This window comes from Cervus canadensis, chromosome 21 (genome assembly GCF_019320065.1).
Source record: "Cervus canadensis isolate Bull #8, Minnesota chromosome 21, ASM1932006v1, whole genome shotgun sequence".
Classification (NCBI taxonomy): Eukaryota; Metazoa; Chordata; class Mammalia; order Artiodactyla; family Cervidae; genus Cervus; species Cervus canadensis.
The window spans coordinates 51,124,831-51,149,015 of NC_057406.1; the positions used below are offsets into that span (position 1 = coordinate 51,124,831).

Genomic DNA, 24,185 nt, shown 5'->3' on the forward strand with positions numbered 1-24,185 from the left:
ATGCACCCTGGGAAGAATGAAACCTACCAACTGAAACCTACCAAGACTGATTTCCTATAAATGCCTGATTACAGAAGACAGAGACTTATCTCCTGACCAATAAACACCTGCCAAAAACCTTTCCCCATCCTTAAGTCAGTGAACTCACTGCTTGGACTCTGGTCGGACACCCTGCTCTTTGCGTTCCTTGCCCATGGATACAAGCCACCCCAACCCCCAATGACTTACCTGTGACTTCTACAGCATGCATTTGGGGAGTTGCAATTCCTCTGCTATTCCTGAGAAAAAACAAAAACAAAAAACTCGATTTCTGCTCTTTTGAGCTTGCCTCCGTAAACTTCTTTATCTGAGTTCACAGATACAGATCCAAAGGAATTGAAAGCAGGGACTCAATGGAGATCTGTACAACCGTATTTGTAGTGGCATTATTCACAGTAGCCAACAGGCAGAATTACCCCAAGCAAGGGCCCATCAAAAGATGAATGGGTAAACAGAACGTGGCTATATACACAATGGAATATTATTCAGCCTTGAAGGAAATTCTGACACATGCTTGGACATAGATGAACCTTGAAGACATTCTGCTAAGTAAAATAAGCCAGACACGAAAGGACAAATACTGTGATTCCACTGTATTCAGCACCTAGAATAGTCAAATTCATAGAGACAGATAACAGAATGGTGGTTGCCTGGGGCTGGGGTGAGGGGGGAAGTGGGGAGTTAGTATTTAATTGGTATAGAATTTTCGTTTGGGATGATGAAAAAGTTCTGGAGATAAATAATCGTTACGTGTATACAACAATGTGAACACTTAATGCCACTGAACTATACACTGGAGAATTGCTAACATGGTAAGTTATATGCTGTGTATTAATATATTAACTGCAATAAGAAAACAAACTTCCTTTTAACAAATTATGAACCCTTGAGTTGTATTTTTCTTAGGTTACTTAGGTCCTCAACTAGAGAAAGAGAGAGAAAGTGAAAATGAAAAAAGAAAAAATTTCTGATGCAGATCTCCAGAAAGACTCAGCAAAGCTAGAATAATTAAAAAAAAAAAGTCAAAACCAGAACAGGGTCAACTTGAGGAGCCCAAGAATCCTAATAGTTATATGGCTTGTCCAAGATTGAAAGAAAGTGAAAGTCACTCAGTCATGTCCGACTCTTTGTGACCCCAAGGACTATAGAGTCCATGGAATTCTCCAGGCCAGAATACTGGAGTGGGTAGCCTTTCCCTTCTCCAGGGAATCTTCCCAACCCAGGGATCAAACCCAGGTCTCCCACATTTCGGGCAGATTCTTTATCAGCTAAGCCACAAGGGAAGCCCTTTATACAGCTCATAAAGGGAGAGCTAAAACGTAAACCCTAGAGAATGTACAACTGTTTGGTGATTTTCACAGCTTGGAGTAAGAAGTTGGGGAAAATTTTATTTTAAATGGTTTTGGAGTCTTGTCTGAGAGTCTGTGATAGCTCCACATCGCGTTTGATCTCCGACAAAGGTATTCACTACAGCAAAGTGCTACCAGACAAGATGTCCTGGAGACCTGCACAGGCCACCCCAGCCCACTGCAGACTCCTCCTCTCAAGGACCAGCCCTGGGCTGGGGCTCCTGTATGGAATGTGGGGGGTGGGAATGTGAAAGAGATGGGTGGAGTTAGGACATAAGTCATTGGTTTATAGGCGTCACATTGTTACTTAGGATAGACAATGTGGAGTTGTTTTTGTGTATGTATACTAGACTCTTCACAGAGCCTAGTTAAAACTTATCTCCCTTCCATCTGGATTACAAACATATAAAAAACAAACATTTAACATTTCAAAGCTTCCTGCAGAAGTCTCAAGGCCAGAAGTAATTGTCACTTCAGTATCTATACATCTCAGCAGTACCAGGTAGTGAATTAATTAGGACGATATAAATAGCAATGGTTTTTCAAAACTGAAGTTAGGAACATCATCCAATTTTCCCTCTCTGTTGGAACATTCCCATGAGCATATAAAAATGCAGTTATTTCTCTCATCTTCCAAAAATCCCTCCTTGACTCATTTCCCCACTTACCAGTTACTACATTATTTTTTGCTCCTCATTTAGTAGAGAATCCAATTGTTTAAAAAGTGAATCTTCTCCATCTCTAATTCCTCTCATCTCATTGTTTCTTAAACCTACTCCATTCAGGCACTCTCCCTTACCTCTCCATCGAAACTGGTCTGGTCTAGTTCACCAAAAACCTCCATCCTGCTAAGTCCAGAAGCATAGCACCAGTCCTTTCCACCTCGCATCGTCACGGACACAGGCGAGCATTCCCTCCTGCCTCACCTGGTTCTCCTGCACCTGCTAATGTCAGTGTCCCCGGGCTAAGTGATTGACTCTTTGCCTGCTCTCACTCCTGTATTGATATACCCTAACCCAAGGCTTTAAATACAACCTACAAGTGCTGGGGATTCTCAAATATCTATGTAACTCCAGCCTCATTTATTCAACTATCCCTTTCTCCATTTGGATATCAAGTAGCCATCTCAAATGTATCATGTCCAAAACTAAATTTTTCAATGCCTGCTTGCCTCCTAAGTCCCTTCAGTCGTGTCCAACTCTTTACAACCCTATGGATGGTAGCCTGCCAGGCTTCTCTGTCCATGGGATTCTCCGGGCAAGAATACTGGAGTGGGTTGCCATTCCCTCCTCCAGGGGATCTTCCCAACACAGGGATCGAACCCACATCTCTTAAATCTCCTGCTGGCAGGCAGGTTCTTTACCACCAGCACCAACTGGGAAGCCTGAATTTCTCAATATCCCCTACAAAATCCTGCTTTACTCATACCCTCCTATTCCAATGGATAGCAACCTTATTCTTTGAGTTACTCATGTCAAAAGCATCGAAGTCATCCTTGACTCTTCTCTTTCTTACTTGCCTCCCATGCAAACTATTAACAAATTCTGTTCATCCTCCTTGGGAAATAGATCCAGAGTCTGACTCCTCCTCACCACTTCCATGCTCCACCATGGTTAAAGCCAACATCATCTCTTGCCTGGTTGTTGCAATACCTGTTGAAAGCCTTCCCACTTGCTTCTCCAAGATCTATTCTCAGCACATCAGCTGGAATGATAGCTTCCTGACAAAGCCACGTCTTTTCTCTACTCAGAACCCTCCAACATTTTCCAGAATCTTCACTGAGACTTTTACCTTCCATCTCCCATCACCACGTCCACCTATGGACCATTTCTCCTGCTGTTCCCTGTATCTGCAATACTACTCTTGACTATCCACTCAGCAAATCCCCTCAGCAACCCTGGGTCTTTCTCACATTTCACATTTCCAGTGAGGATTACCCTGTAAGCCCTACTCAAGATGCCTTTTCCAGCTCTCTAACTCCTTACTCTGCCTGACTGTCTCTATCTTAAAAATTCTTAGCAATTTTTAAGAAAGGGCCCTGCATTTCCATTTTGCACTAGACCCTACAAGTTATGTATCCAGCCTTCCTTAAAGAGCTCTCCTTGCCTCTGTCCTTTTGATTTGTAAAACAAAGAAAATAATAGTACTTTTCTCAAAGGAATTTTGAGAGGACTAGGTTAAGAACCAGGCACATTAATACTTTTAAATTCATTCAACAACAATTTAAGTTAATATTTGTCTACTATGTATCAGGCACTGTTCTAGGCCCTGGGGAAATGCCTAGGGTAGACTGCTTTCAGGGAGCTTTCATTCCAGTGAGGGAAAGAGAACCAGTAACAAATAAGACACTGTCACATGGAATAAGTACTAGGTGGAGAACCAAAGTGGACTGGTATAACACAGTGTCTAGAAGACCACTCTGCTGAGGTGATCAGTGGGCAGCTTCTCTGTGAAGTGACATTCCAATGAGAACTGATGCACAGCGGGGGAAGGGGAGGGTGGGACAAATTGGGAGAATAGCACTGACATATACACACTACCAGATGTAAAAGAGAGAGCTAGTGGGAACCTGTCGTGCGGCCCAGGAGCTCAGCTTGGGGCTCCGTGATGACCTCGAGGGGTGATGACAAGAAAAAGTCAACTGTGCAAAAATCAGAGAGAAGCACAGTCCAGGCAGAGGAACAGCATTTGAAAATGCCAAAGACGGGAACAAACTTGAGGTGTGGACGACACAGAATAAAGGCAGGCAGGGTGCAGCAGAGTGCATTAGAGAGTGCTTCAGGACGAGGCCAGAGAGAAGTGGGGGTGGTTGTTTAGTTGCTCAGTCGTGTCCGACTCCTGCGACCCCATGGACTGCAGCCCGCCAGGCTCCTCTGCCCATAGGATTCTCCAGGCAAGAACACTGGAGTGGGTTTCCATTTCCTTCTCCAGGGGATCTTCCAGACCTAGGAATTGAACCCAGGTCTCCTGCATTGCAGGCAGATTCTTTACCAACTGAGCTACAAGGCAAGCCACAGAGAAGACCAGAGATCAAATCAGCTAGGACCCAAAGCCACAGCAATAAGTTGGGGCTTGGTTGAAAATGTGATGGCAAGTCATTCAAGAGCTTTAAGCAGGGAAAACTTGGTCTTACATGCTTAAAAGGTCATTCTGACTGCTGTTTGAAAAATGAATTCGGGGGCAAAAGGGGAAGGAGGGAGATCAAATAGGGTGTTACAACGGTACTATGATAATGTAGGCAAAAGATGATGGCAGCATGAACCAAGGTGAGAGAGGTGAGGATGAAGAGAAGTGTTCAGATTTATGCTAGGAGTCTACTTATTGAAAAGGAAGGAAAAGTGACAGTCACTCAGTCGTGTCTGACTCTTTGCAACCCCATGGACTGTAGCCTCCCAGGCTCCTCTGTCCATGGAATTCTCCAAGCAAGAATACTGGAGTGGGTTGCCATTTCCTTCTGCAGGGGATCTTCCTGACCCAGGGATCGAATTCAGGTCTTCTGTACTGTAGGCAGATTCTTTACCATCTGAGCCACTAGGGAATGTAGGATCAATAGGAATGGCTGGTTCTACCAGTGGAGAGGAAAAGAAGAGAAACAAAAATAACTGTTGAACAATTAGGAGGATAAATGCTCATGATGATCAAGTAAATATCAAAAATTATTATGTAAATACCAAACAATTATCACCAGCTACTAACCAATAAATGCAGAGTTCCAAAGAATAGCAAGGAGAGAAGAGAAAGCCTTCTTCAGTGATCAATGCAAAGAAATAGAGGAAAACAATAGAATGGGAAAGACTAGAGATCTCTTCAAGAAAATTAAAGATACCATGGGAACATTTCATGCAAAGATGGGCACAATAAAGGACAGAAATGGTAGGGACCTAACAAAAGCAGAAGATATTAAGAAGAGGTGGCAAGAATACACAGAAGAACTATACAAAAAGGATCTTCATGACCCAGATAACCACAATGGTATGATCACCTAGAGCCAGACATCCTGGAATGCGAAGTCAAGAGGGCCTTAGGAAGCATCACTACAAATGAAGCTAGTGGAGGTGATAGAATTCCAGTTGAGCTATTTCAAATCCTAAAAGATGATGCTATGAAAGTGCTGCACTCAATATGCCAGCAAATTTGGAAAACTCAGCAATGGCCACAAGACTGGAAAAGGTCAGTTTTCATTCCAATCCCAAAGAAAGGCAATGCCAAAGAATGCTCAAACTACAGCACAATTGCACTCATCTCACATGCTAGCAAAGTAATGCTCAAAATTCTCCAAGCCAGGCTTCAACAGTACATGAACAGTGAACTCACAGATGTTCAAGCTGGTTCTAGAAAAGGCAGAGAAACCAGAGGTCACACTGCCAACATCCACTGGATCATAGAAAAAGCAGAGAGTTCCAGAAAAACATCCATTTCTGCTTTATTGACCATGCCAAAGCCTTTGACTGTGTGGATCACAATAAACTGTGGAAAACTCTTCAAGAGATGGGAATACCAGACCACCTGACCTGCCTCCTGAGAAATCTATATGCAGGTAAAGAAGCAACAGTTAGAATTGGACATGGAACAAAAGAATGGTTCCAAATAGGAAAAGGAGTATGTCAAGGCTGTATATTGTCACTCTGCTTATTTAACTTATATGCAGAGTATATCATGCGAAATGCTGGACTGGATGAAGCACAAGCTGGAATCAAGATTGCCAGGAGAAATATCAATAACCTCAGATATGCAGATGATACCACGCTTATGGCAGAAAGCGAAGAACTGAAGAGCCTCTTTATGAAAGTGAAAGAGGAGAGTGAAAAAGTTGGCTCAAAGCTTAACATTCAGAAAACTAAGATCATGGCATCCAGTCCCATTACAACATGGCAAATAGATGAGGAAACAATGGAAACAGTGAGAGACTTTATTTTGGGGGGTTCCAAAATCACTGCAGATGGTGACTGCAGCCATGAAATTAAAAGATGCTTTTTCCTTGGAAGAAAAGCTATGACCAACTTAAACAACATATTAAAAAGCAGAGACATTACTTTGCCAACAAAGGTCCATCTAGTCAAAGCTATGGTTTTTCCAGTGGTCATGTATGGATGTGAGAGTTGGACTGTGAAGAAAGCTGAGTGCCGAAGAATTGATGCTTTTGAACTGTGGTGTTGGAGAAGACTCTTGAGAGTCCCTTGGTCCCTTGGATCTCTGCAAGGAGATCCTACCAGTCCATCCTAAAGGAGATCAGTCTTGGGTGTTCATTGGAAGGACTGATGCTGAAGCTGAAACTTCAATACTTTGCCCACCTGATATGAAGAGCTGACTCATTCGAAAAGATGCTGGAAAGATTGAAGGCGAGAGGAGAAGGGGACGACAGAGAATGAGATGGTGGGATGGCATCACTGACTCAATGGGCATGAGTCTGAGTAAACTCTGGGAGTTGGTGATGGACAGGGAGACCTGGCATGCTGCAGTCCATGGGGTCGTAAAGAGTTGGACATGACTGAGTGACTGAACTGACTGACTGACTAACTGATTAATAATGAATACTAGCGATTGCCCTGGCAGTCCAGGCATTAGCACTTCACCTTCCTAGGCAGGGGGTGAAGGTTTGATCCCTGGTCAGGGAACTAAAATCCTCCATGCCTCAGGGCCAAAAAAATATAACATAAAACAGAAGCAGTGTTGTAGCAAATTCAGTGAAGATTTAAACGGTCCACATCAAAAAATCTTTTAAAAAAAATAATGAATTCTAACTAAGAATTAGGATATTATCTTGAAATAAGATTCCAATCAGAAAGATGCCCTGAGGATGGATAACAACACCCAGTTAAGATTGGTTGATGCAATGAATGAAGTGGGGGGAGTGAGATGGTGACATGGAGGGAGGGGGGAAGCCAGAGAGAAACATTGCCTACTTTACAATTTTGCCTAAAGCAGGACCTGCTGACTGGTCTCCACAGAAAGGAAAAACAAAATCACAAAAAAAGAAAGTCTGCTGCCTGGAAAGATTTGCCCTAACAAAGGAAAAGGAAAGGGCCAAGAGAACAGGGAGACACGTGTTTGGACAAATCCCCTGCTTGGGAAAGCTGACTCCTGCAAGGGCCAGGATCTGATGAGTGTGCAGGAAATCCTTTTGCCCTGTCAGTTCCTAACAACAACTGCATGCATTTATTTACTCTCTCAAAGCACAACGCAGAGGAACCAGGAGGGGTGTTCAGGGCCAGGTGAAGGCATGGACGTTTATCCATCTGTACATTCAGCCCTTCCCTTCTGTGGGGAAGCATAAAGGAGAGGCGATGCCATGACCCCAGTGGATGTGCTACCTGGAGACAGAACACTTCAACTCAAACTGACAGTCGCTTGAGCCCTGGTATCTTATACTCCCGATAATAACCTTCCTGTAAATTCAGCCCCTGAGAAATGACAATGGACTACGAGGGTGCCTCTCTGCGAAGATTAAGTTTTAAACTGTTTTTGCATCATGAATGGTGCTACACAGGTACATGTGGGGTGCATCCCGTGAAGTTTATTTTTGACCTAAAAGTATTTCATATGGTTCAGCCTGATCTTTTCCTCTGCAGGCTGATGAAATCACTTAGGCAAAATACCACCATGACAATAAATCCTAGCTTAATTATATGCCCACCACCCTCTTCTCAAAATCCTGGAATGTTTGTTTCCTTTGAGACAGTCATTTTGAGGGATTTAAGCCAATTCAGACTACTTGGGAGAGAAAGTAATTTAGTTATAGTCCTCTAGGATGCACCCAGAATTCAAGTCAATCACCAAACGTGTTCAGGCTTAAAGAAATTTGGAGGGAGAGAAATCTTAGGGTGAGAAATGTGGAAAGAAATGTTTTACTTTATTATTTATTATTACATTAAATTACTATCAAATTATTATATTACACAAAGAAATTATTTATTACAATATGCTGTAAATGTGGAGAAGCAGATTATATATCACAACATTCAACCCTCTTATTTCATTATCGAAGTTGAAGGGCTTGCTCAAGGTCAGGGTCAGTAGTTCGGGGCATAGCTGGAGCCAGACCCTTGTATGTATTGAACTAACTCTCTTTTCTCAACCTATATTCATCATAGATGGAAAGAGCCTAGGACTTGTGGATGAAAACTACTTTGTAAGAAATAGAAAAAATGTTTAACAAAAGTTACAAGAATTTTATTTCCCAGGAATCAGAATAATAATCCAACAGAAAAAGATGTAGAAAAAACTCACCAAGCAACAGGGAAATTTTAGAGTGACGCATTTAGAGAAGTAGGCTATGGCAGAACTGAGTGGTGTCAAGAGCAGAAAGAATTGATTTGCGGCTCAGAGAACTTGAAGAAAAAAGAAGAGTATGTTTCAATAATGTTTTGGGGGGTGATGGTGGTGTTTTACTTGAATTATCTAACCTGTTTATGTAGCTGAGAAATTTTCACTTCTGAGAGTTCTGTCAGTCATCTGTATTGAGTGCTTACTGTCTATCTAGCACCCTTCCAGATATTTGAGATCTATCAGTTAGGTAAACAGACAAAAATCTCTGCCCTAAATGAGCATATATTCTAATTGGGGGGAGTGAGGAAAAAATCTCAGGATAAGCAGCAGCAGGAGAACTGGGGTGGGAGCTTTCAGTAGAACAGTCTGCACGTGTCTCTGGGAGAAGGTGGGTTTGAACAAAAGCTAGAAGGAAATGAATCAAATGGCTCTTAGGAGAAGGCTGCTTCCAGGCCAGACAAGCCCTGAAGGGAGAGGCAGGCTTGCTTGACGTCTGGCAAGCGTCGTGCTGTGGAGAGCTGGTGTGGTACACGGTCCTGGAACACGGCCAAGTCTGTTTACATAAAACGGGAAGCCTCAACCCATCCAATTTGCCATGCCACGTTATGCCATGGACAGCAAGACCAGTCGATCATGCAGTGGACCACTGGGAATCAGTACACTTCAGTTCTGGCACAAGTATGTCTGTGGTTGTATGAATCTCAATCCTATTCCTTATATTTGCTCTTCAGGACTTCTGGTGGTCATGACCATGTCTCATGTGACAACAAAGACAAGACTCAACTCAGTTTAGCATTTGAATGAATGAATTAGATGAACTATGATAATCCATTCATTAGCTGGTTTATCATAACAGGCAAATGCCTCCATTTTCACATCTACCAAATCAAGATATCACCTTTTTCCCAGTCTATTTCACAAGGGTATAATAAAATTTAAGCAAGATAGTAGGTGCAAAAATATGGTTAAAGTTATAATGCACAATGCAACATGACTTACCCACTTCTGTGTCCTGAGAACCCAGAATGGTGTCTGGCATTCCACAAATGTCTGTTGTACAAAAGAAAGACTAAGTAAAATTTACAGTGTGGTAGCAACAGAAAAAGCATCCTGTTAGACTCAACATATGTCTATTCAATCAAAGGTATTTGGGAGTGTTTGGAACAACAACGTATATAAACCAGGCCAAATAAAATATTATTTAGACTTTTACTTGAAGACCTTTTAAAGAGGTTATTCAAAACATGATATGATAAATGGGAAGGAAATCCAAAACAGAGGGTATATATGTATATGTGTAGCTGATTCACTTTGCTGTACAGTAGAATAGACTCCGAGCTAGCATTAAGTCACTTCAGTCATGTCCGACTCTTTGAGACCCTACAGACTGTTGCCCTCCAGGCTCCTCTATCCATGGGATTCTCCAGGCAAGAATACTGAAATGGATTGCCATTTCCTTCTCCAAAGGATCTTCCCAACCCAGAGATCGAACTCTCATCTCTTATTTCCTGCATTAGCTGGCAGGTTCTTTACCACTAGCACCACCTGGGAAGCCCAGAATACACTCCAATAAAAATTAATTTTAAAAATAAATTTTAAAAACAAAATTAAAAAAAGAAACTTCCATTGTTTACATAAAAAATATGAAAATATAGGCTACTTTCAGTTTAGCTTGTTAAGTCCTTTGATCTAGAAAAATGAAAGATATTTTTTACCCAAAGTAGGGAAGGGAGAAGGGCAAAGAAAAGAGAATTTAATATTGCTCTGCTGCTGCTGCTGCTAAGTCACTTCAGTCGTGTCCGACTCTGTGTGACCCCATGGACTGCAGCCCAGCAGTCTCCTCCGTCCATGGGATTTTCCAGGCAAGAGTACTGGAGTGGGGTGCCATTGCCTTCTCCCATATTGCTCTGCAGATGGATACAAGAAAAAATTTTTTAAAACAAACAAACAGAAAGAATGTAGGTTTCTTTTTAGTAATTTCTCTAACTGGAATATAAATAGCTGTTGAATTGTTTCAGTGTTGCTGTAAGATAAAGCTGAGATATTACTTTGCAAACAAAGTTCCCTCTAGTCAAAGCTATGGTTTTTCCAGTAGTCATATATGGATGTGAGAGTTGGGACTATAAAGAAAGCTGAGCGCTGAATTTGATGCTTTTGAACTGTGGTGTCGGAGAAGACTCTTGAGAGTCCCTTGGACTGCCAGAAGATCCAACTAGTCCATCCTAAAGGAAATCAGTTCTGAATATTCATTGGAAGAATTGATGCTGAAGCTGAAACTTCAGTACTTTGGCCACCTGATGCAAAGAACTGACTCATTTGAAAAGACTGGGAAAAGTCTTTTCCCATGCTGGGAAAGATTGAAGGTAGGAAAAGAAGGGGACGACAGAGGATAAGATGGTTGGATGGCATCACTGACTCAGTGGACATGAATTTGAGTAAACTCCAGGAGTTAGTGATGGACAGGGAGGCCTGGCATGCTGCAGTCCATGCGGTCGCAGAGTCGGACAGGACTGAGCGACTGAAATGAACTGAATAAGATGTGAAAGAGAGAAGCAAAGATTTTATGCTCTGGCCAAGATATTTCAGATGCCAAGAATTCTACCCAATGAGTACACAGGAAGAATATCCAGGATAATCATCAGCAAGCTATTCCTATTAAAAAATTGGATTCCACTGAAAATGCCTGCTCGGCATAAAATCCGCAAGCTACAGCACAAGCTAGTTAAAAACTCTCTCTTCTCCTGGGAGACTACATTTAATACTGCTTAAAATTACAAACTGAGATTTTGAAAGTCTGTTTTGTTCGTTATGCTTGTTCCACCTTGGCCAGAATTTAAATTTCATCAACGTTCATGTTAGGCTTGGAGGGGTCTGAGTAGGGATGAGCGGCGTTTCCAGAGTTCTCCCTGATTTTGAAATCGTGGGTAAAACCCACTTCACCTGTAATCTACCTTCACTAATCAAGATCCTTTTCGTTGTTACTACAAAACTCACAAGTCTTCCAAGAAGCTTACGGTCTGGAGAGTAAGATGTCCGCCTGATTCTTTTCCAGCAACTTGAAATCATAGGCATCCAGTTGTAATTGAGCTGGTTAAGACCAGTTGGGGGCTCCCCTGGTAGTTCAGACCGTAAAGCGTCCGCCTACAATGCGGGAGACCCAGGTTTGATCCCTGGGTAGGGAAGATCCCCTGGAGAAGGAAATGGCAACCCACTCCAGTATTCTTGCCTGGAAAACCCCATGGACTGAGGATCCTAGTAGGCTACAGTCCACGGAGTCGCAAAGAGTCGGACACGACTGAGCGACTTCACTTTCTTTCACTTTCAAGACCAGACCCACCCGCCAACTGGGCATGCGCGGGCCCGCCTAGTGACCTTTTGAACTTGCAGATACCAGTAACCTAGTTACACCTGAGCTGAATGTCAATTATCACACCTTCCAATCACCTCTCCCCAGGCTCCCCAAGCCTTGGACCGCCCTGCTTCGTTATTCATTACCCCATAAATAACCCCGGCCTCTTGCCTTTGGGAATGCAGATTTGGGATATCTCCAGTTTTCTCCTTCGGCTCTCTTTTAAATAATCCCTTCTGTTTGCTGCAAACCTCAGCACCAGCGTTTTGGCTAACAAACGTGATTCAGTAACAATTTCAACGTTCAATCCCTGAACGTTTTCAGGGATGTAGTCTTGTTTTCCCGTTTCTACATTTTTATTTCCCAAAGCCCCATTTTCATTTGGAAAAATTCTAGGAGTTCTTGGAGAAGTTAAAGCTACGTAAAGCAACTTTTTCCATTTTCTAGACAGCCGCTCAAGAGAGACCAACAGGTAGCCACCATTCTGAGCTCTTTTTCTTCCTCAGTCTAGCAAAAACTGCAGAGAGAATGAAAAGTAAATTTTGACCAGAAAACTCACCTTACAGCTCAATTTCTGGCCTTTTCTATTCCCCTGCAAAGCGAAAGATACAGTTGATTTCCCAGTAAATGGTTAGGTTTTTTCTACCTTCGGAAGCATCAGCTGTACCTCTGTTCGCCGCTTCACGAAAGTCCAGAAGCACCTTGTTCAAGATTCAAGACCCAAAGCAGGGCCTGTGGATGATGGCTCAGCATCTAGCTGGGGCTTCACACTGCCTTCACTGGTCTCCCACTCCATCACTCATAGTCTTGTGACCTTGGACAAGTGAGTTAACCCCTGTCTGCCTCAATCTCATCTGCAAAAGGGGGTTGTGCATGTGTGTGTGTTAAGTCGCTTCCATTGTGTCCGACTCTTTGTGACCCCGTGAACTGTAGCCCACCAGGCTCCTCTGGCCGTGGGAGTCTCCAGGCAAGAATATTGGAGTGGGTTGCCATGCCCTTGTCCAGGGGGTTTTCCTGGTCGAGGGATCAAACCTGCATCTCCTGCATTGACAGGGGGATTCTTTACTGCTAGCACCACCTGGGAAGCCCAAGTGAGTTAAAAATTGAGTGTCTGGCGTGTGTAAAAGCTTGTGTGTGTGTTTGTGATGGTGATGTGAAAATGATGATTCTCCCTTTGTGGAAGGCTGCTCAAGGCACATGTGAAACGTTTTATTAGTTGAAGTGGCGGTGGTTTAGTCACTAGTGTTAGTCTCTAGGTCGTGTTGCGACCCCATGGACTGGAGCCCACCAGGCTCCTCTGTCCATGGAATTCTTCAGGCAAGAATACTGGAGTGGGCTGCCATGCCCTTATCCAGGGGATCATCCCAACTCAGGAATGGAATCCAGGTCTCCCTCGTTGCAGGGAGATTTCTTTTTACCATTTGATCTACCCAGGAAGCCATTAGTCACTAAGTCGTGTCCAACTCTGTGTGACCCCATCGACTATAGTCTGCCAGGCTCCTCTGCCCGTGGGAGTCTTCAGGCAATAAAACTGGAGTGGGTTGCCATTTCCTTCTCCTGGGGATCTTCCCCACCCAGGGATCAAACCCAAGACCATTGCATTGCAGGCAGATTCTTTACCTCTGAGCTACCAGAGAAACCTAGGCAAAGTGACTGGGACTAAAATCTCAATAACTGGCATGATGTAGAGAAAGGAGCACTGACAATTCGGAATCCTACTGCCATAGGGGATACTCCACAATGTAACCCAGCAAGTGTCCCCGCCCCCCTGTTGCCTTTTCCAATATGGAAACGTCTCCAGATTCCAATCAGGAAATTAACCCTCTCTCTTACGAGGAAATGATCACCCCTCATGTTGTCATCACTGAGGGCAGATCCCGGGGGGAGGGGGGCTGGTAGGGAGGTGAGTGCCAGCCGAGGGGGACATGAGGAGGAAGCAGGAGAGAACAGAAAAAGAAAAGCATTTCCAGGCCTTAAACAACTGTCAGCATCACAGTAGCAGATATTGGAGGGAACAAACTGCCTGTGAAGTACTGTTGATTAAAAATCCTTGTCTGAAAACAACCGTGAAAGGCTAGAGACAATTTATAACAATCAGCAAGAAGGAACAGGATCCACTATAACGAAAATGACATCCCACCCCGTGAGGCACACAGAGGTCAGCAAACTGGGTCAACTCAGGACAGAGGAAATTGAGAGCCACCTCGCAGCTCTGCTGGGCAAAGGGTAGAGATTTGGGTAGCTGTCATCTATGACATCAGCTGATTTTAATAATACAATAATATTAAAAATGGTTGAGCACCTTACCTAAGGGTAGGGATTTGTGTAGCAGTCATCTATGACATCAGCAGATTTTAATAATACAGTAATATTAAGAATGGTTGAACACTGCACCATTTTAAGCACTTGTTCATTGCATGTGTATTGCAGAGGCAGTGGTAGAGATTTGAAATAACTTGAAGAACCTTTTTTCACAGCAATCGAATGAGCCTAACAGAAATAAAATTAATAAAACTATTCAATTGCTAAACAAAGCCAGGTATTTAGAAATGTTTCTGATGCAATTAATAAAGTGTGTGAACAGGTCCTAGACTCCAAAATCCCCATGGCCACTGGCAAGCTAATTTCTAAACCCTAATGTTGAACTATTTAAAGATGGCATATTCAACCTGCTAAAGTCTAGGATAGTATCTCCCTTAAAAAAAAAAAAAAAAATGTAATAGAATGTAGACCTGGAGGTGGTAAGGTTAGTTTGCAAAGAGAGAAAGCTCTCTTGGTCTAAAACTTTTAGAAAATACTGCTTTCAGCAAAGTGAAACTGTTTGGTTTTGTTACCTTATGTTTTACTGAGAGATTTCTCAGAAACTTGAATGAGCTAATGAGCATGGTCAATCCATAAGAAAGGTACAGCAGAGGCAGGGTGTTCAAAATTATCTAATAGAATTCTTCTCCCTAACCCCCTGAAGCATCTTTCACAACCATTTAGGAAATGCAAATATGGGTTCATTCCCGGCCCCACCACACACAGGAATCCGACACATTCCTAGGCACAGACACTAATCCATGTTTTTCAGAGAGAAAAGAATCAGAAAAAATGCTTTCAGCTTCTTCCCCTCAAGTATTAGTTAAGGTAACATAGCTCTGTTAACAGGTTAACCTCAACTTCATTGACTTCACACAATAATAGTCCATTGTTAAGCTGCTGTCAGCCCTGCAAATGGAATCATCTACAAAGTTCTGAAAGATTTGGTTTCTGTGCCCCACCCTCAGATGTTCTGCTTTGATTGTTCTGGAGCAGTGTAGACACTGCTGAGGGGCGGTGGCGGGGGAGGGGGGGGGGTTGGTAATTTAAGCTCCTCCAAGATTCTAAATGAGGTTGAAATCCACTGAACCAAAGGATTGTGAGGACTTCCTCATCTGGTGTCTTCTCATTCAGACCTCTGGGTTAGCCTCTGAAGGGCTTAACTGTACCAGAAGCTTCCTGGATTACTGATCAATATAATATAATGTTGTTTCAAACATCCAGAGGGAAAGATTTTGTAGTTAGGATTATTTAATTTTAACTGTGCGCCTCCCAGTGACCTCGGCGTCATGAGATATCCCCTAAGCTTGTTTTGGTGATTGTTTTTCAGTCACTCAGTCGTGTCCAGCTCTCTACGGACCCCTGGACTGCAGCATTCAAGGCTTCCCTGTTCTTTATTATCTCCCAGAGTTTGCTCAGACTCATATCCACTGAGTCAGTGATGCTATCCAACCATCTCATTCACCGTCGCCCCTTTCTCCTCCTGCCCTCAATCCCTCCCAGGATTAAGGTCTTTTCCAGTGAGTTAACTCTTCCCAACCGGTAGCCAAAGTATTGGAGCTTCAGCTTCAGTCCTTCCAATGAATATTCAGGGTTGATTTCCTTTAGGGTTGACTAGTTTGATCTCCTTGTCCAAGGGCCTCTCAAGAGTTGATCAGCCCAGACTTTATCCTCTGTGGTGCTAGGGCTGACATTTTTCCATCATGTCAATGAGCCCGGAGCACCGCCTGCTATTTATACACTAAGTCTTGTTTTAGGAAGTAGAGGATAGTGGTTAATAGTACTAGCTCTGGAGTCACCCAGTTTGAAAACTAGATCCTCACCTACTTGCTGTGTGACCTTGGAAAAATTGTTGCCTAACCTCTCTGCCTCAGCTACCTCATCTGTAAAATGGGGAGAACAATTCTATTTCACCAAGAATTGTGAGGATTAAATGGGTTAATCCATGGAGAAGTCTAGCAGAGTGAGTAGTACATAGTAAGTTTTCAACAAATGTTGGCTATAGTTGTTTTTCTTATTTTCAAATACAGATCTCTGCTCTATGCTGCTGGAGTTACAGAAGTTAAGGGCTAGGCCTGCTCTTCAAGAAATTAGTAATTGGTCTCAGGAGACAGAAATACAGTGAATTGTGGATGGAGGTGACTGAGCTTTCGTATCATGACGAGCGAAATGCTGGGAGGGCCTCCAAGATGAGCAGCAAGAGGAGCAGGACTGGAAGCCTTCCTGGAAGAGGTGACATTAGACCTAGGTCTTGAAGCATAAGATGATACCTGTAGACTCAGTTATTTGCTGCTAAAGTGACCTGGAAGAGGCCAAAGGATGAGTCAAAAATTCAACCAATGGCATCTTAAAAGAGACATTTCTTTGTGATAGAGTTTTCCACTACCATCACCCAAGTCAAGGACCAGCCTTCTGCAACCCCTCCACACCTGGAATTGTGCCCATTTATGGGTACCCCCATATATACTGCCTGATGACAAGCTCGGACCTCTGCATTCAGAGAGAGAGGCTTGCAGTTTTCCATGGTGTGGTTGTGTTCATGTGGCAGGGCCTGAGGTCAGCAGTAGGCAGGACCAGAGGAGGATGGGCAGAGCAGTGGGAGGCTGGAGCTTTTTCTTGGGAGTTTCACAAGGCACAAAAATTCCGGATCATGTCTCTGCCTCGGCCCCTTCAGGATATCCTGTCATTGAGCCAGGACATGTATACAGTTAAGAGTGGCCGATTTCACCACGTCCCCTAGATTGGCCATTTTTCCTGTCTAAAGGCAGCTCTCGCATATCATCTGTTGCAATCCAGGAAAAGGAGAGGAAAAGATTTAAAAGCAAACAGTGAAATGAGAAAGAATTCACTGGGTGTTCATCAAACTAAATTTAAGTAGCTACACAGTCCTGACAGGTGCCTGACGCGGAGAAGAAGCGAATATTTCCTCACCATGCTACAGAGTGTAATACTTTTCTTTCTTGGATTGGTGGCACAAAATCTCTGCTCCCTATCTGAAACTGCAGAACAGGTAAGATGAAACTTATGTTTTTTAAAAGTTTGTTTCCCTTCATGATTGTGTTTAAAACCTTTTGCTTTCCTGCGTGGTCATGAACAAAGCGTATTCTCTGGGCTTCACAAAATAGAAAGCTTATGGAGAATAGGATGCTAACAAGGATCCATCTGTCTGAAGGGGCACTAACCCAGCTGATTCTATTCTGTGCTAAAATGCAATCGCTGGGATCTCTGATTTTAGCCCTAACTTTCCTCTCTCCATTGTGGATTTTGCTATCTTTTCGTTTGTTTTAATGAATCCCTCCCATTGCATCATCCTGAATGTTGAAAATAACAATGACTGTAGAGAGCTGAGTAGAGAGGAGCTCTGGGGAATTCCAGGTCAGGTCATAAATGCCTGAGGAACACAAGGTCACCAAAATGCCAGGAATCCATCCGTCTACCTATCATGAGCTGTAGTCAAAGGACCCAGGGTAGTGGAGTCAATGGCCTGGTGAAGGACACCAGCTCGCCTGCCTGACCAGCAGATTCACGTGAGTTGTCATCATAGAGCAGGTTCAGAAACAGCTCTGCAGCAAGTCTAGGCTAGAGGAGGGTGTGTGAGGGACCTCGCTGGCAGTCCAGAAGTTAGCACTCTACTGCAGGGGCCATTGATCCCTGGTCAGGAAACTTCAGATAACACAAGCTGTGCAGCCAAAAAAAAAATATAGGAGTGTATGTGAGAGATGATCTAAGTGATTTATTTAAAATGCATTTCACAAGTTAGGATTTCTGCTTTATGAATGATAAGACATAAACATGACTCTGCATCTGTGCCGGGCAATTTTTTTACATATATATACAGTTTTCTCATATTCTCTTCCACGATGGTTTATCACAGGATATTGATATATCCTGTGCCATGCAATGAGACATTGTAGTTTATCCATTCTCTGTATACTAGTTTACAGCTGCTGATCCCAAACTCCCAATACACCCCTCCCGTATCCTCCCACCCCCTTAGCAACTACGATTCTGTTCTCTGTGTCTGTGAGTCTGTTTTGTGACAGGCAATTTTTATTTTATTTTATTGAAGTATAACTGATTTACCATGTTGTGTTAATTTCTTCTGTACAGCAAAATGACTCAGCTCTACATATCTATTTTTTCATATGTTTTCATTATGGTTTGTCATGGGATATTGTATAGTTCATTGTGTTATACAGTAGGACCTTGTTGCTTACCATCCCACAGATAATAGTTTGCCCCTGCTAATCCCAAAATCCCCATTGGTCCTCCCTGTGCCAGGCAAACTTTCAATTCCAATTTTACTCCAGTTGACTGTACTCGGATAATGTTTTTCACTAAAATGTTGGAAGATGGCATGTGGGTTAAGTGCTCCAGCTCTGAGGTTAGATGGGGCAAGATTGAACTGGGGCTTTCTTGTTAAATCAGGATTGAACTAACAGCTATTTGAGGACATGTGACTGGGCTTCTGTAGCGGTTCAGATGCTAAAGAATCTGCCTGCAATGCAGGAGACTCGGGTTCAATCCCTGGGTCAGGAAGATCCCCTGGAGAAGGGCATGGCAACCAACTCCAGTTTTCTTGCCTGGAGAATTTCATGGACAGAGGAACCTGGTGGACTACAGTCCATGAGGTTGCAAAGAGATCCGACTGAGTGACTAACACTTTCTCTCCTTTTTCACTCTCTATGCTCCGTGGCTTGCTAACTGTTGAACCCTGAATGTGTTACTTAGTCCCTCTGAGCTTCAGTTTCTCCCTTGACATTGCTCCACAAACAACAGTAGCTGAGTTTACTCTTCAGACGGGACCATGTGAGAGAGATAATGAGCCTTTCCACTTGAAAAGAATCATTTGAAGGTTAAGGGATTTCTTGAAAAGACAGTATTAATTCTGGCTTGCTAAGATAGAAAAGACAAAGTAATGTCACCCCATATACTTATCTAAATGGTAAACCCTAATGTAAAGAAAATCCTGTTTAAAAAATGTAGATGTGCCCTAACCATTAAAGGGAAAGAATTCAAGCAATATCCAAGAGTGGCTTTTATTAGTCCACAAAGAACATTCTGGTGCTATTTTGGTTTATAATGATCACCAAATGAAACCTGCCAGTAAAAACAGATGTTTGTTTTCTATATGCCACTATAGTGTGTAGGGAAGAGCAATGGCTGGTCAAGGAATCAAAATCACTGACAGTGTGACCTTGGCCGAGTCACTGAACCTCCCACACCTCAGTTTTCTCCCCACTCAAGTGAGGATAATGATACCTCCTCTACTTCTCTCTACAGTGGTCGAGATCAAATAAGATGATGCCTTTGGAAGTTTGCATGACCATAAATTTCCCTGTAAATGTAAGCTTTCTTTTATGCAGCCCTCACATATTTCAGTGACTTTAGACGTAGCTCTGATGTTCCCACCACCCCTAACCTAGTGCCAGCCCCAAGGGATGACAAAGAAATAGGAGAAAGTGGTCCTCTCCTGCAAGGGTCTTTCTGATGGAGAGACCACAAAACATCCTTCACTGACCAGCTGTAGGGAGAGGAGGCGTTGAGAGAAGAAAGATGAGTGTGGTTTTGTGGACGTGGTGACAGGGTGTTAAAGGAGACAAGGTTTGGGTCGCCAAGGGAAGAGGAAAGAACACTCTGACCAGTAGAGGCAACAGGCCAAACACAGAGGTCAGAACAGAGAAGCAGCAAGACTTCCTGGTGGTCCAGTGGTTAAGGCTGCGTTTGTGTGCAGGTGTGCCTGCTCGGTCATGTCTGACTCTTTGCGACCCCATGGACTGTAGCCTGCCAGGCTCCTCTGTCCATGGAATTTTCCAGGCAAGATCACTGGAGTGGGTTGCCATTTCCTCCTCCAGGGGATCTTCCTGATCTAGGGATTGAACCCAGGCCTCCTGTATCTCCTTTACCACTGAACTGTGCTACCTGGGAAGCCGCCAATGCAGGAGGCATGGGTTTAGACCCTGATCAGAGAACTAATATCATTGAAAGCTGTATGATGTGCCCCCCCCCAAAAAAAAAAGCAAAGAAGCATCACAGGAACTGACATTTATGGCCTGTGACATTCCAGATACTGGGCCAGGTGATTTGCACCTGTTATACCACTCAGAGGTCTCAATAACCTGCAGAGTGGTTATCAATATCCCCCCTATACAGATGATGGCAAAGAATAAGGAATTCATTTGAGAGTGTATATTTAGCAAGATACAGAGCTTGATTCCAATCTTATGTCTTTTGAGTCCCAAGTTCGATCTTTTTTCATTGTACAAAACTGCTGCTTAAGCTTGATGGGAAGATGAAGGAAACTTGAGAAAGAGGGGGAAATCCATGGAAGATCAGCACCAGAATCATGGATGAGGGACCCGAAGACAAGGCCAAAGTGTGTCTGCATCATTCACTTTAGCAGTGAATTCTCTGCCACTTGCTGTTGCCAAATGACTATTTATGTGTGTCTGTGTGATTTCCCACAAGTCATTCATTCAATCAACAAATCATTACTAAACTCTACTGTGTGCTAAACACTGGTCCACATGTTCAGAGTACAGCAGAGGACAAGATAGAAAAAGGTCGCCACCCTCATGGAGCCTACATCCTAGCTGGATTGTAACGAGATTGTAAACGTCTTTGGGGCAGGAACTGTATGCTTCATTTAACACCTACACCACATTATTCCTATCCGAATCGATGCTGAAGGAATATTCTTGAGACCTGTTGATTGATGAACAATTGACCTTGAAGAACCCGCGTACAGTTTCCCATTTGAAAAGTGTACCCTGCAGTATACTTTCAGTTTCCCATTTGAATATATATAATAGTGACATTGCCGTATTTTGCCAGACTCCAGACTTGAGATCCGTGATGGCAAAGGCATGGTACCAGTAACAGCTTCCCATGGCAGACACTGATCCCTATTGATCTCAACACTCTTTTCAGATATGATGGAAAGACTGGCCAGTCATCGCCAGTCAACCTCATTGCCATCCCTGTCATTTCGTTTACATGAATATAATGGAGATTGGCCAATCCAGGCTCTGCTAGTGGGATTTTTTTTTTTCTTTTTTATGTTTTCACAGGGAAAAAGATGTGATAAGAAGTCTCTCCTTACAATTAGAACCGAGTGCCAGTCCTGCTCAGTCAGCCTTGGAATGAAGTGCCCAGATGGTTTCACCAAGATTACCAGCGGTATTGCGGGGATCCGAGACTGCAGGTACTCATCATGAGATGATGTAGACGTGTGCCGGAGTCTCGGAAATTAAGGGATTGTGAATCCAAATAGAAACTTCCCGACTTAAAACTACAAAGCATTCCCATGATTTTTTTCTTGTTCTAAGGTTACATTGAGCCCAGACTTCAGCAACTCACAACTATGACCGTGAGTCTAAAAATTATATTACGATTCACATTTTCATACAAAATTGACTACATTGCGTTGCACAGAAATATTCCCCTCTCATCTTGCCCTTCTTTATTTTGAAAATCTGGGGTTTGTTTCCTCTGGAAAAAGTTCTAGTCAGAGCATGTTAAAAGCCTTGGGTCTTCCTTTGAAACTAATACAACATTGCAAAGCAACTATACTTCAATTAAAATTAATTTTTAAAAATACAATTTAAAAAGGCTTTGGGTCCGATAGTCCTCTTACTAACCAGCTCTGCACCCTGATACTATAGAACCCAGAGAAGGGAGACAGATTTGTTGCATTTTAGGTGAGTGTTGCCTTCTTGAAGACCTCTTTTTGACCTCAAAACTCTCATAATTGAAGTTTAATCCTTGCAAAGGATGATGAGCATTTCTGCCCACCAGCTCATGAATGCAGCCAGGCAGCCCAAATACAAACACAAGTTTTAATTTACTCAGTCTCCTAATTTAAAAATTAGACTACTCAATGAGCTTGCTTTTAATTCAGGGGTGAGGGACTGGGAAAATTTTGTATAAAATGAAACAACTAACTCTGTTATATTACACTAGTTTAAATTCACCTTTGCTTAATGCAGCTGTGCACCATTACATGCTAAGTCACTTCCGTCATGTCCGACTCTTTGTGAGCCCACAGACTGTAGCCCACCAGGCTCCTCTGTCTGTGCAACTCTCCAGGCAAGAATAATGGACTGGGTTGTCATGCCCTTCTTCAGGGATCTTCACAACCCAGCGATCAAACGCAAATCTCTTAAGTCTTTTGCATTGGCAGGCGGGCTCTTTACCACTAATGCCACCTGGGAAGCCCTAATGCAGTTAACTGTACTATATTCTAAAATCCCAAGTCATCATTTTTAATAGAAGTTTCCCAGCATTAACTGGCCTGGTATTAGCAAGGATATGCAGCAGTTGACCATTCAGTTACTAAAGTGGGCACACATTTGCAACCAGATTCTCTGAGAAAGTACATCAGAAAGATCTGGGGCTCAAAGTTAAAATTATAGGGGGACTTAAAATATTCTTTATACTGTACTCTTCATGACCAAAGTGGGCACTTGGTTATGTGTTCCCCGCCCCCCACCCTGCTACTTCTTCCCCTTCCCACAAACACAAAGAATATGATTATTGCACTTATGCTGTCTATTTTAGAACTGGGGACTTTGACATGTCACTCATTCATGCTGAAACAAATCCAAGGCTGGTTTTTTAATATAAAATTTTAGTTGAAATATAGCTGATCTACAGTGTTAATTTCATGTAGACAGCAAAGTGATTCAGTTATATACATGTATTCTTTTTCTTTATAGTTTATGACAAGATACTGAATACAGTTCCCTGTGCTATGCAGTAGGTCCTTGTTGTTTATCTCTTTTACATATAATAGTGCGTATCTGTTAATCCCTCCTAATTTACCCCCCCCCAACTTTCCCCTCTGGTGACCATAAGTTTGTTTTCTATGCCATGCCTGGTTCTTGAGGGGACATTTCATTTTCTTTTGGGCTCTCCCTTTCCCCTTCTTTGTGAAGAAATGTCCATGCCAGTATGTTCAGCCTTCCAAAGAAATAATCAACTCTATCTCCAGCTCCAGTGCCCACAAAGCCAGTAGCTCTGTAGTTAATCAGCAACGTTCCAGGGACTGGTTTAGGGATACAAGCTTGAACTCAGCATCACACTATTCTTAATGGCCCAGTGAAGAGAAATGACAGTCACGGAAGAATGCTCTAGATAGACTGCAGTCATGTCCTGGAATAAGCCATCCATGCAAAGATCTCTGTAAATAGACAAGTGTTTAACCTCCATAGAATATCTGTTCCTCAGCTGGTACAAAAACTGTTCTAAGGAACTCATGATTCTCTCTCAAGGAAACCATGGCAAATATTGCTCCCTACCTTAGAACATCTCTCACAGAAGTTTTCCATCTATAGCATCTGCAAAAAATTTACAAGTCCTAAGTGGTCAGTTTATTTTAAAACCACAGATCCTGTGCATCACATAATGCTTGAACTTTCCCTTCTTTCACTGGCAGCTAGGATGTGGAGAGACAAGTCTGAAGTCTACATCTAGCATATGCCTAGGACCTAACATTATTTCTTTCATCTACTAACTTTATTTCTAACATTTTAGATATTTCACCTTTATTTCATCCTTCCCTGATTTTTTTCATCCATCTCTTACATCAAAGATGAATTATGATTAAGCTTTATTTTATCTAGGAAGCAAAATGTGTTTAATCTACATAATTTAAAATATAGGCAAGTGTAAAGACCTGAATAAAAACCTATGGCAATCTCACTGCCCAGAGTTCACTGAGCTGCTGTAATCATGGGTGAACATCCACTTTTTCCCTTCAAGGTACACCTTTGAGGTCAGAGCCTACTCGCTGTCTCTGCCCGGATGCCGCCATATCTGTAGCAAGGATTATCTCCAGCCTCAGTGCTGTCCAGGCCACTGGGGCCCAGACTGCATGGGTA

General features: G+C 42.9%; 1 protein-coding gene and 1 long non-coding RNA gene across 3 annotated transcripts in view; one reads left to right on the plus strand and one right to left on the minus strand.

Annotated features, from left to right (window-relative positions):
- Window positions 1-226: 226 nt before the first annotated feature.
- Window positions 227-11,847, minus strand: LOC122423546. Its single transcript, XR_006264175.1, has 3 exons — window positions 11,649-11,847; window positions 9,654-9,704; window positions 227-278 (listed from the first exon to the last, which is right to left on the minus strand). It is a non-coding gene; the product is annotated as an uncharacterized LOC122423546 (long non-coding RNA).
- Window positions 11,848-17,021: 5,174 nt separating this feature from the next.
- STAB2 (stabilin 2) overlaps window positions 17,022-24,185 on the plus strand; it is a 165,081-nt gene continuing 157,917 nt past the window's right edge. For both annotated transcript variants that reach the window (XM_043440283.1, XM_043440284.1), the window contains exons 1-3: window positions 17,022-17,314; window positions 21,375-21,508; window positions 24,067-24,182. In XM_043440283.1, the coding sequence (XP_043296218.1) occupies window positions 17,237-17,314; window positions 21,375-21,508; window positions 24,067-24,182 (328 nt within the window). In that variant the 5' untranslated portion in view covers window positions 17,022-17,236. The remainder of the gene's footprint in view (window positions 17,315-21,374; window positions 21,509-24,066; window positions 24,183-24,185) is intronic.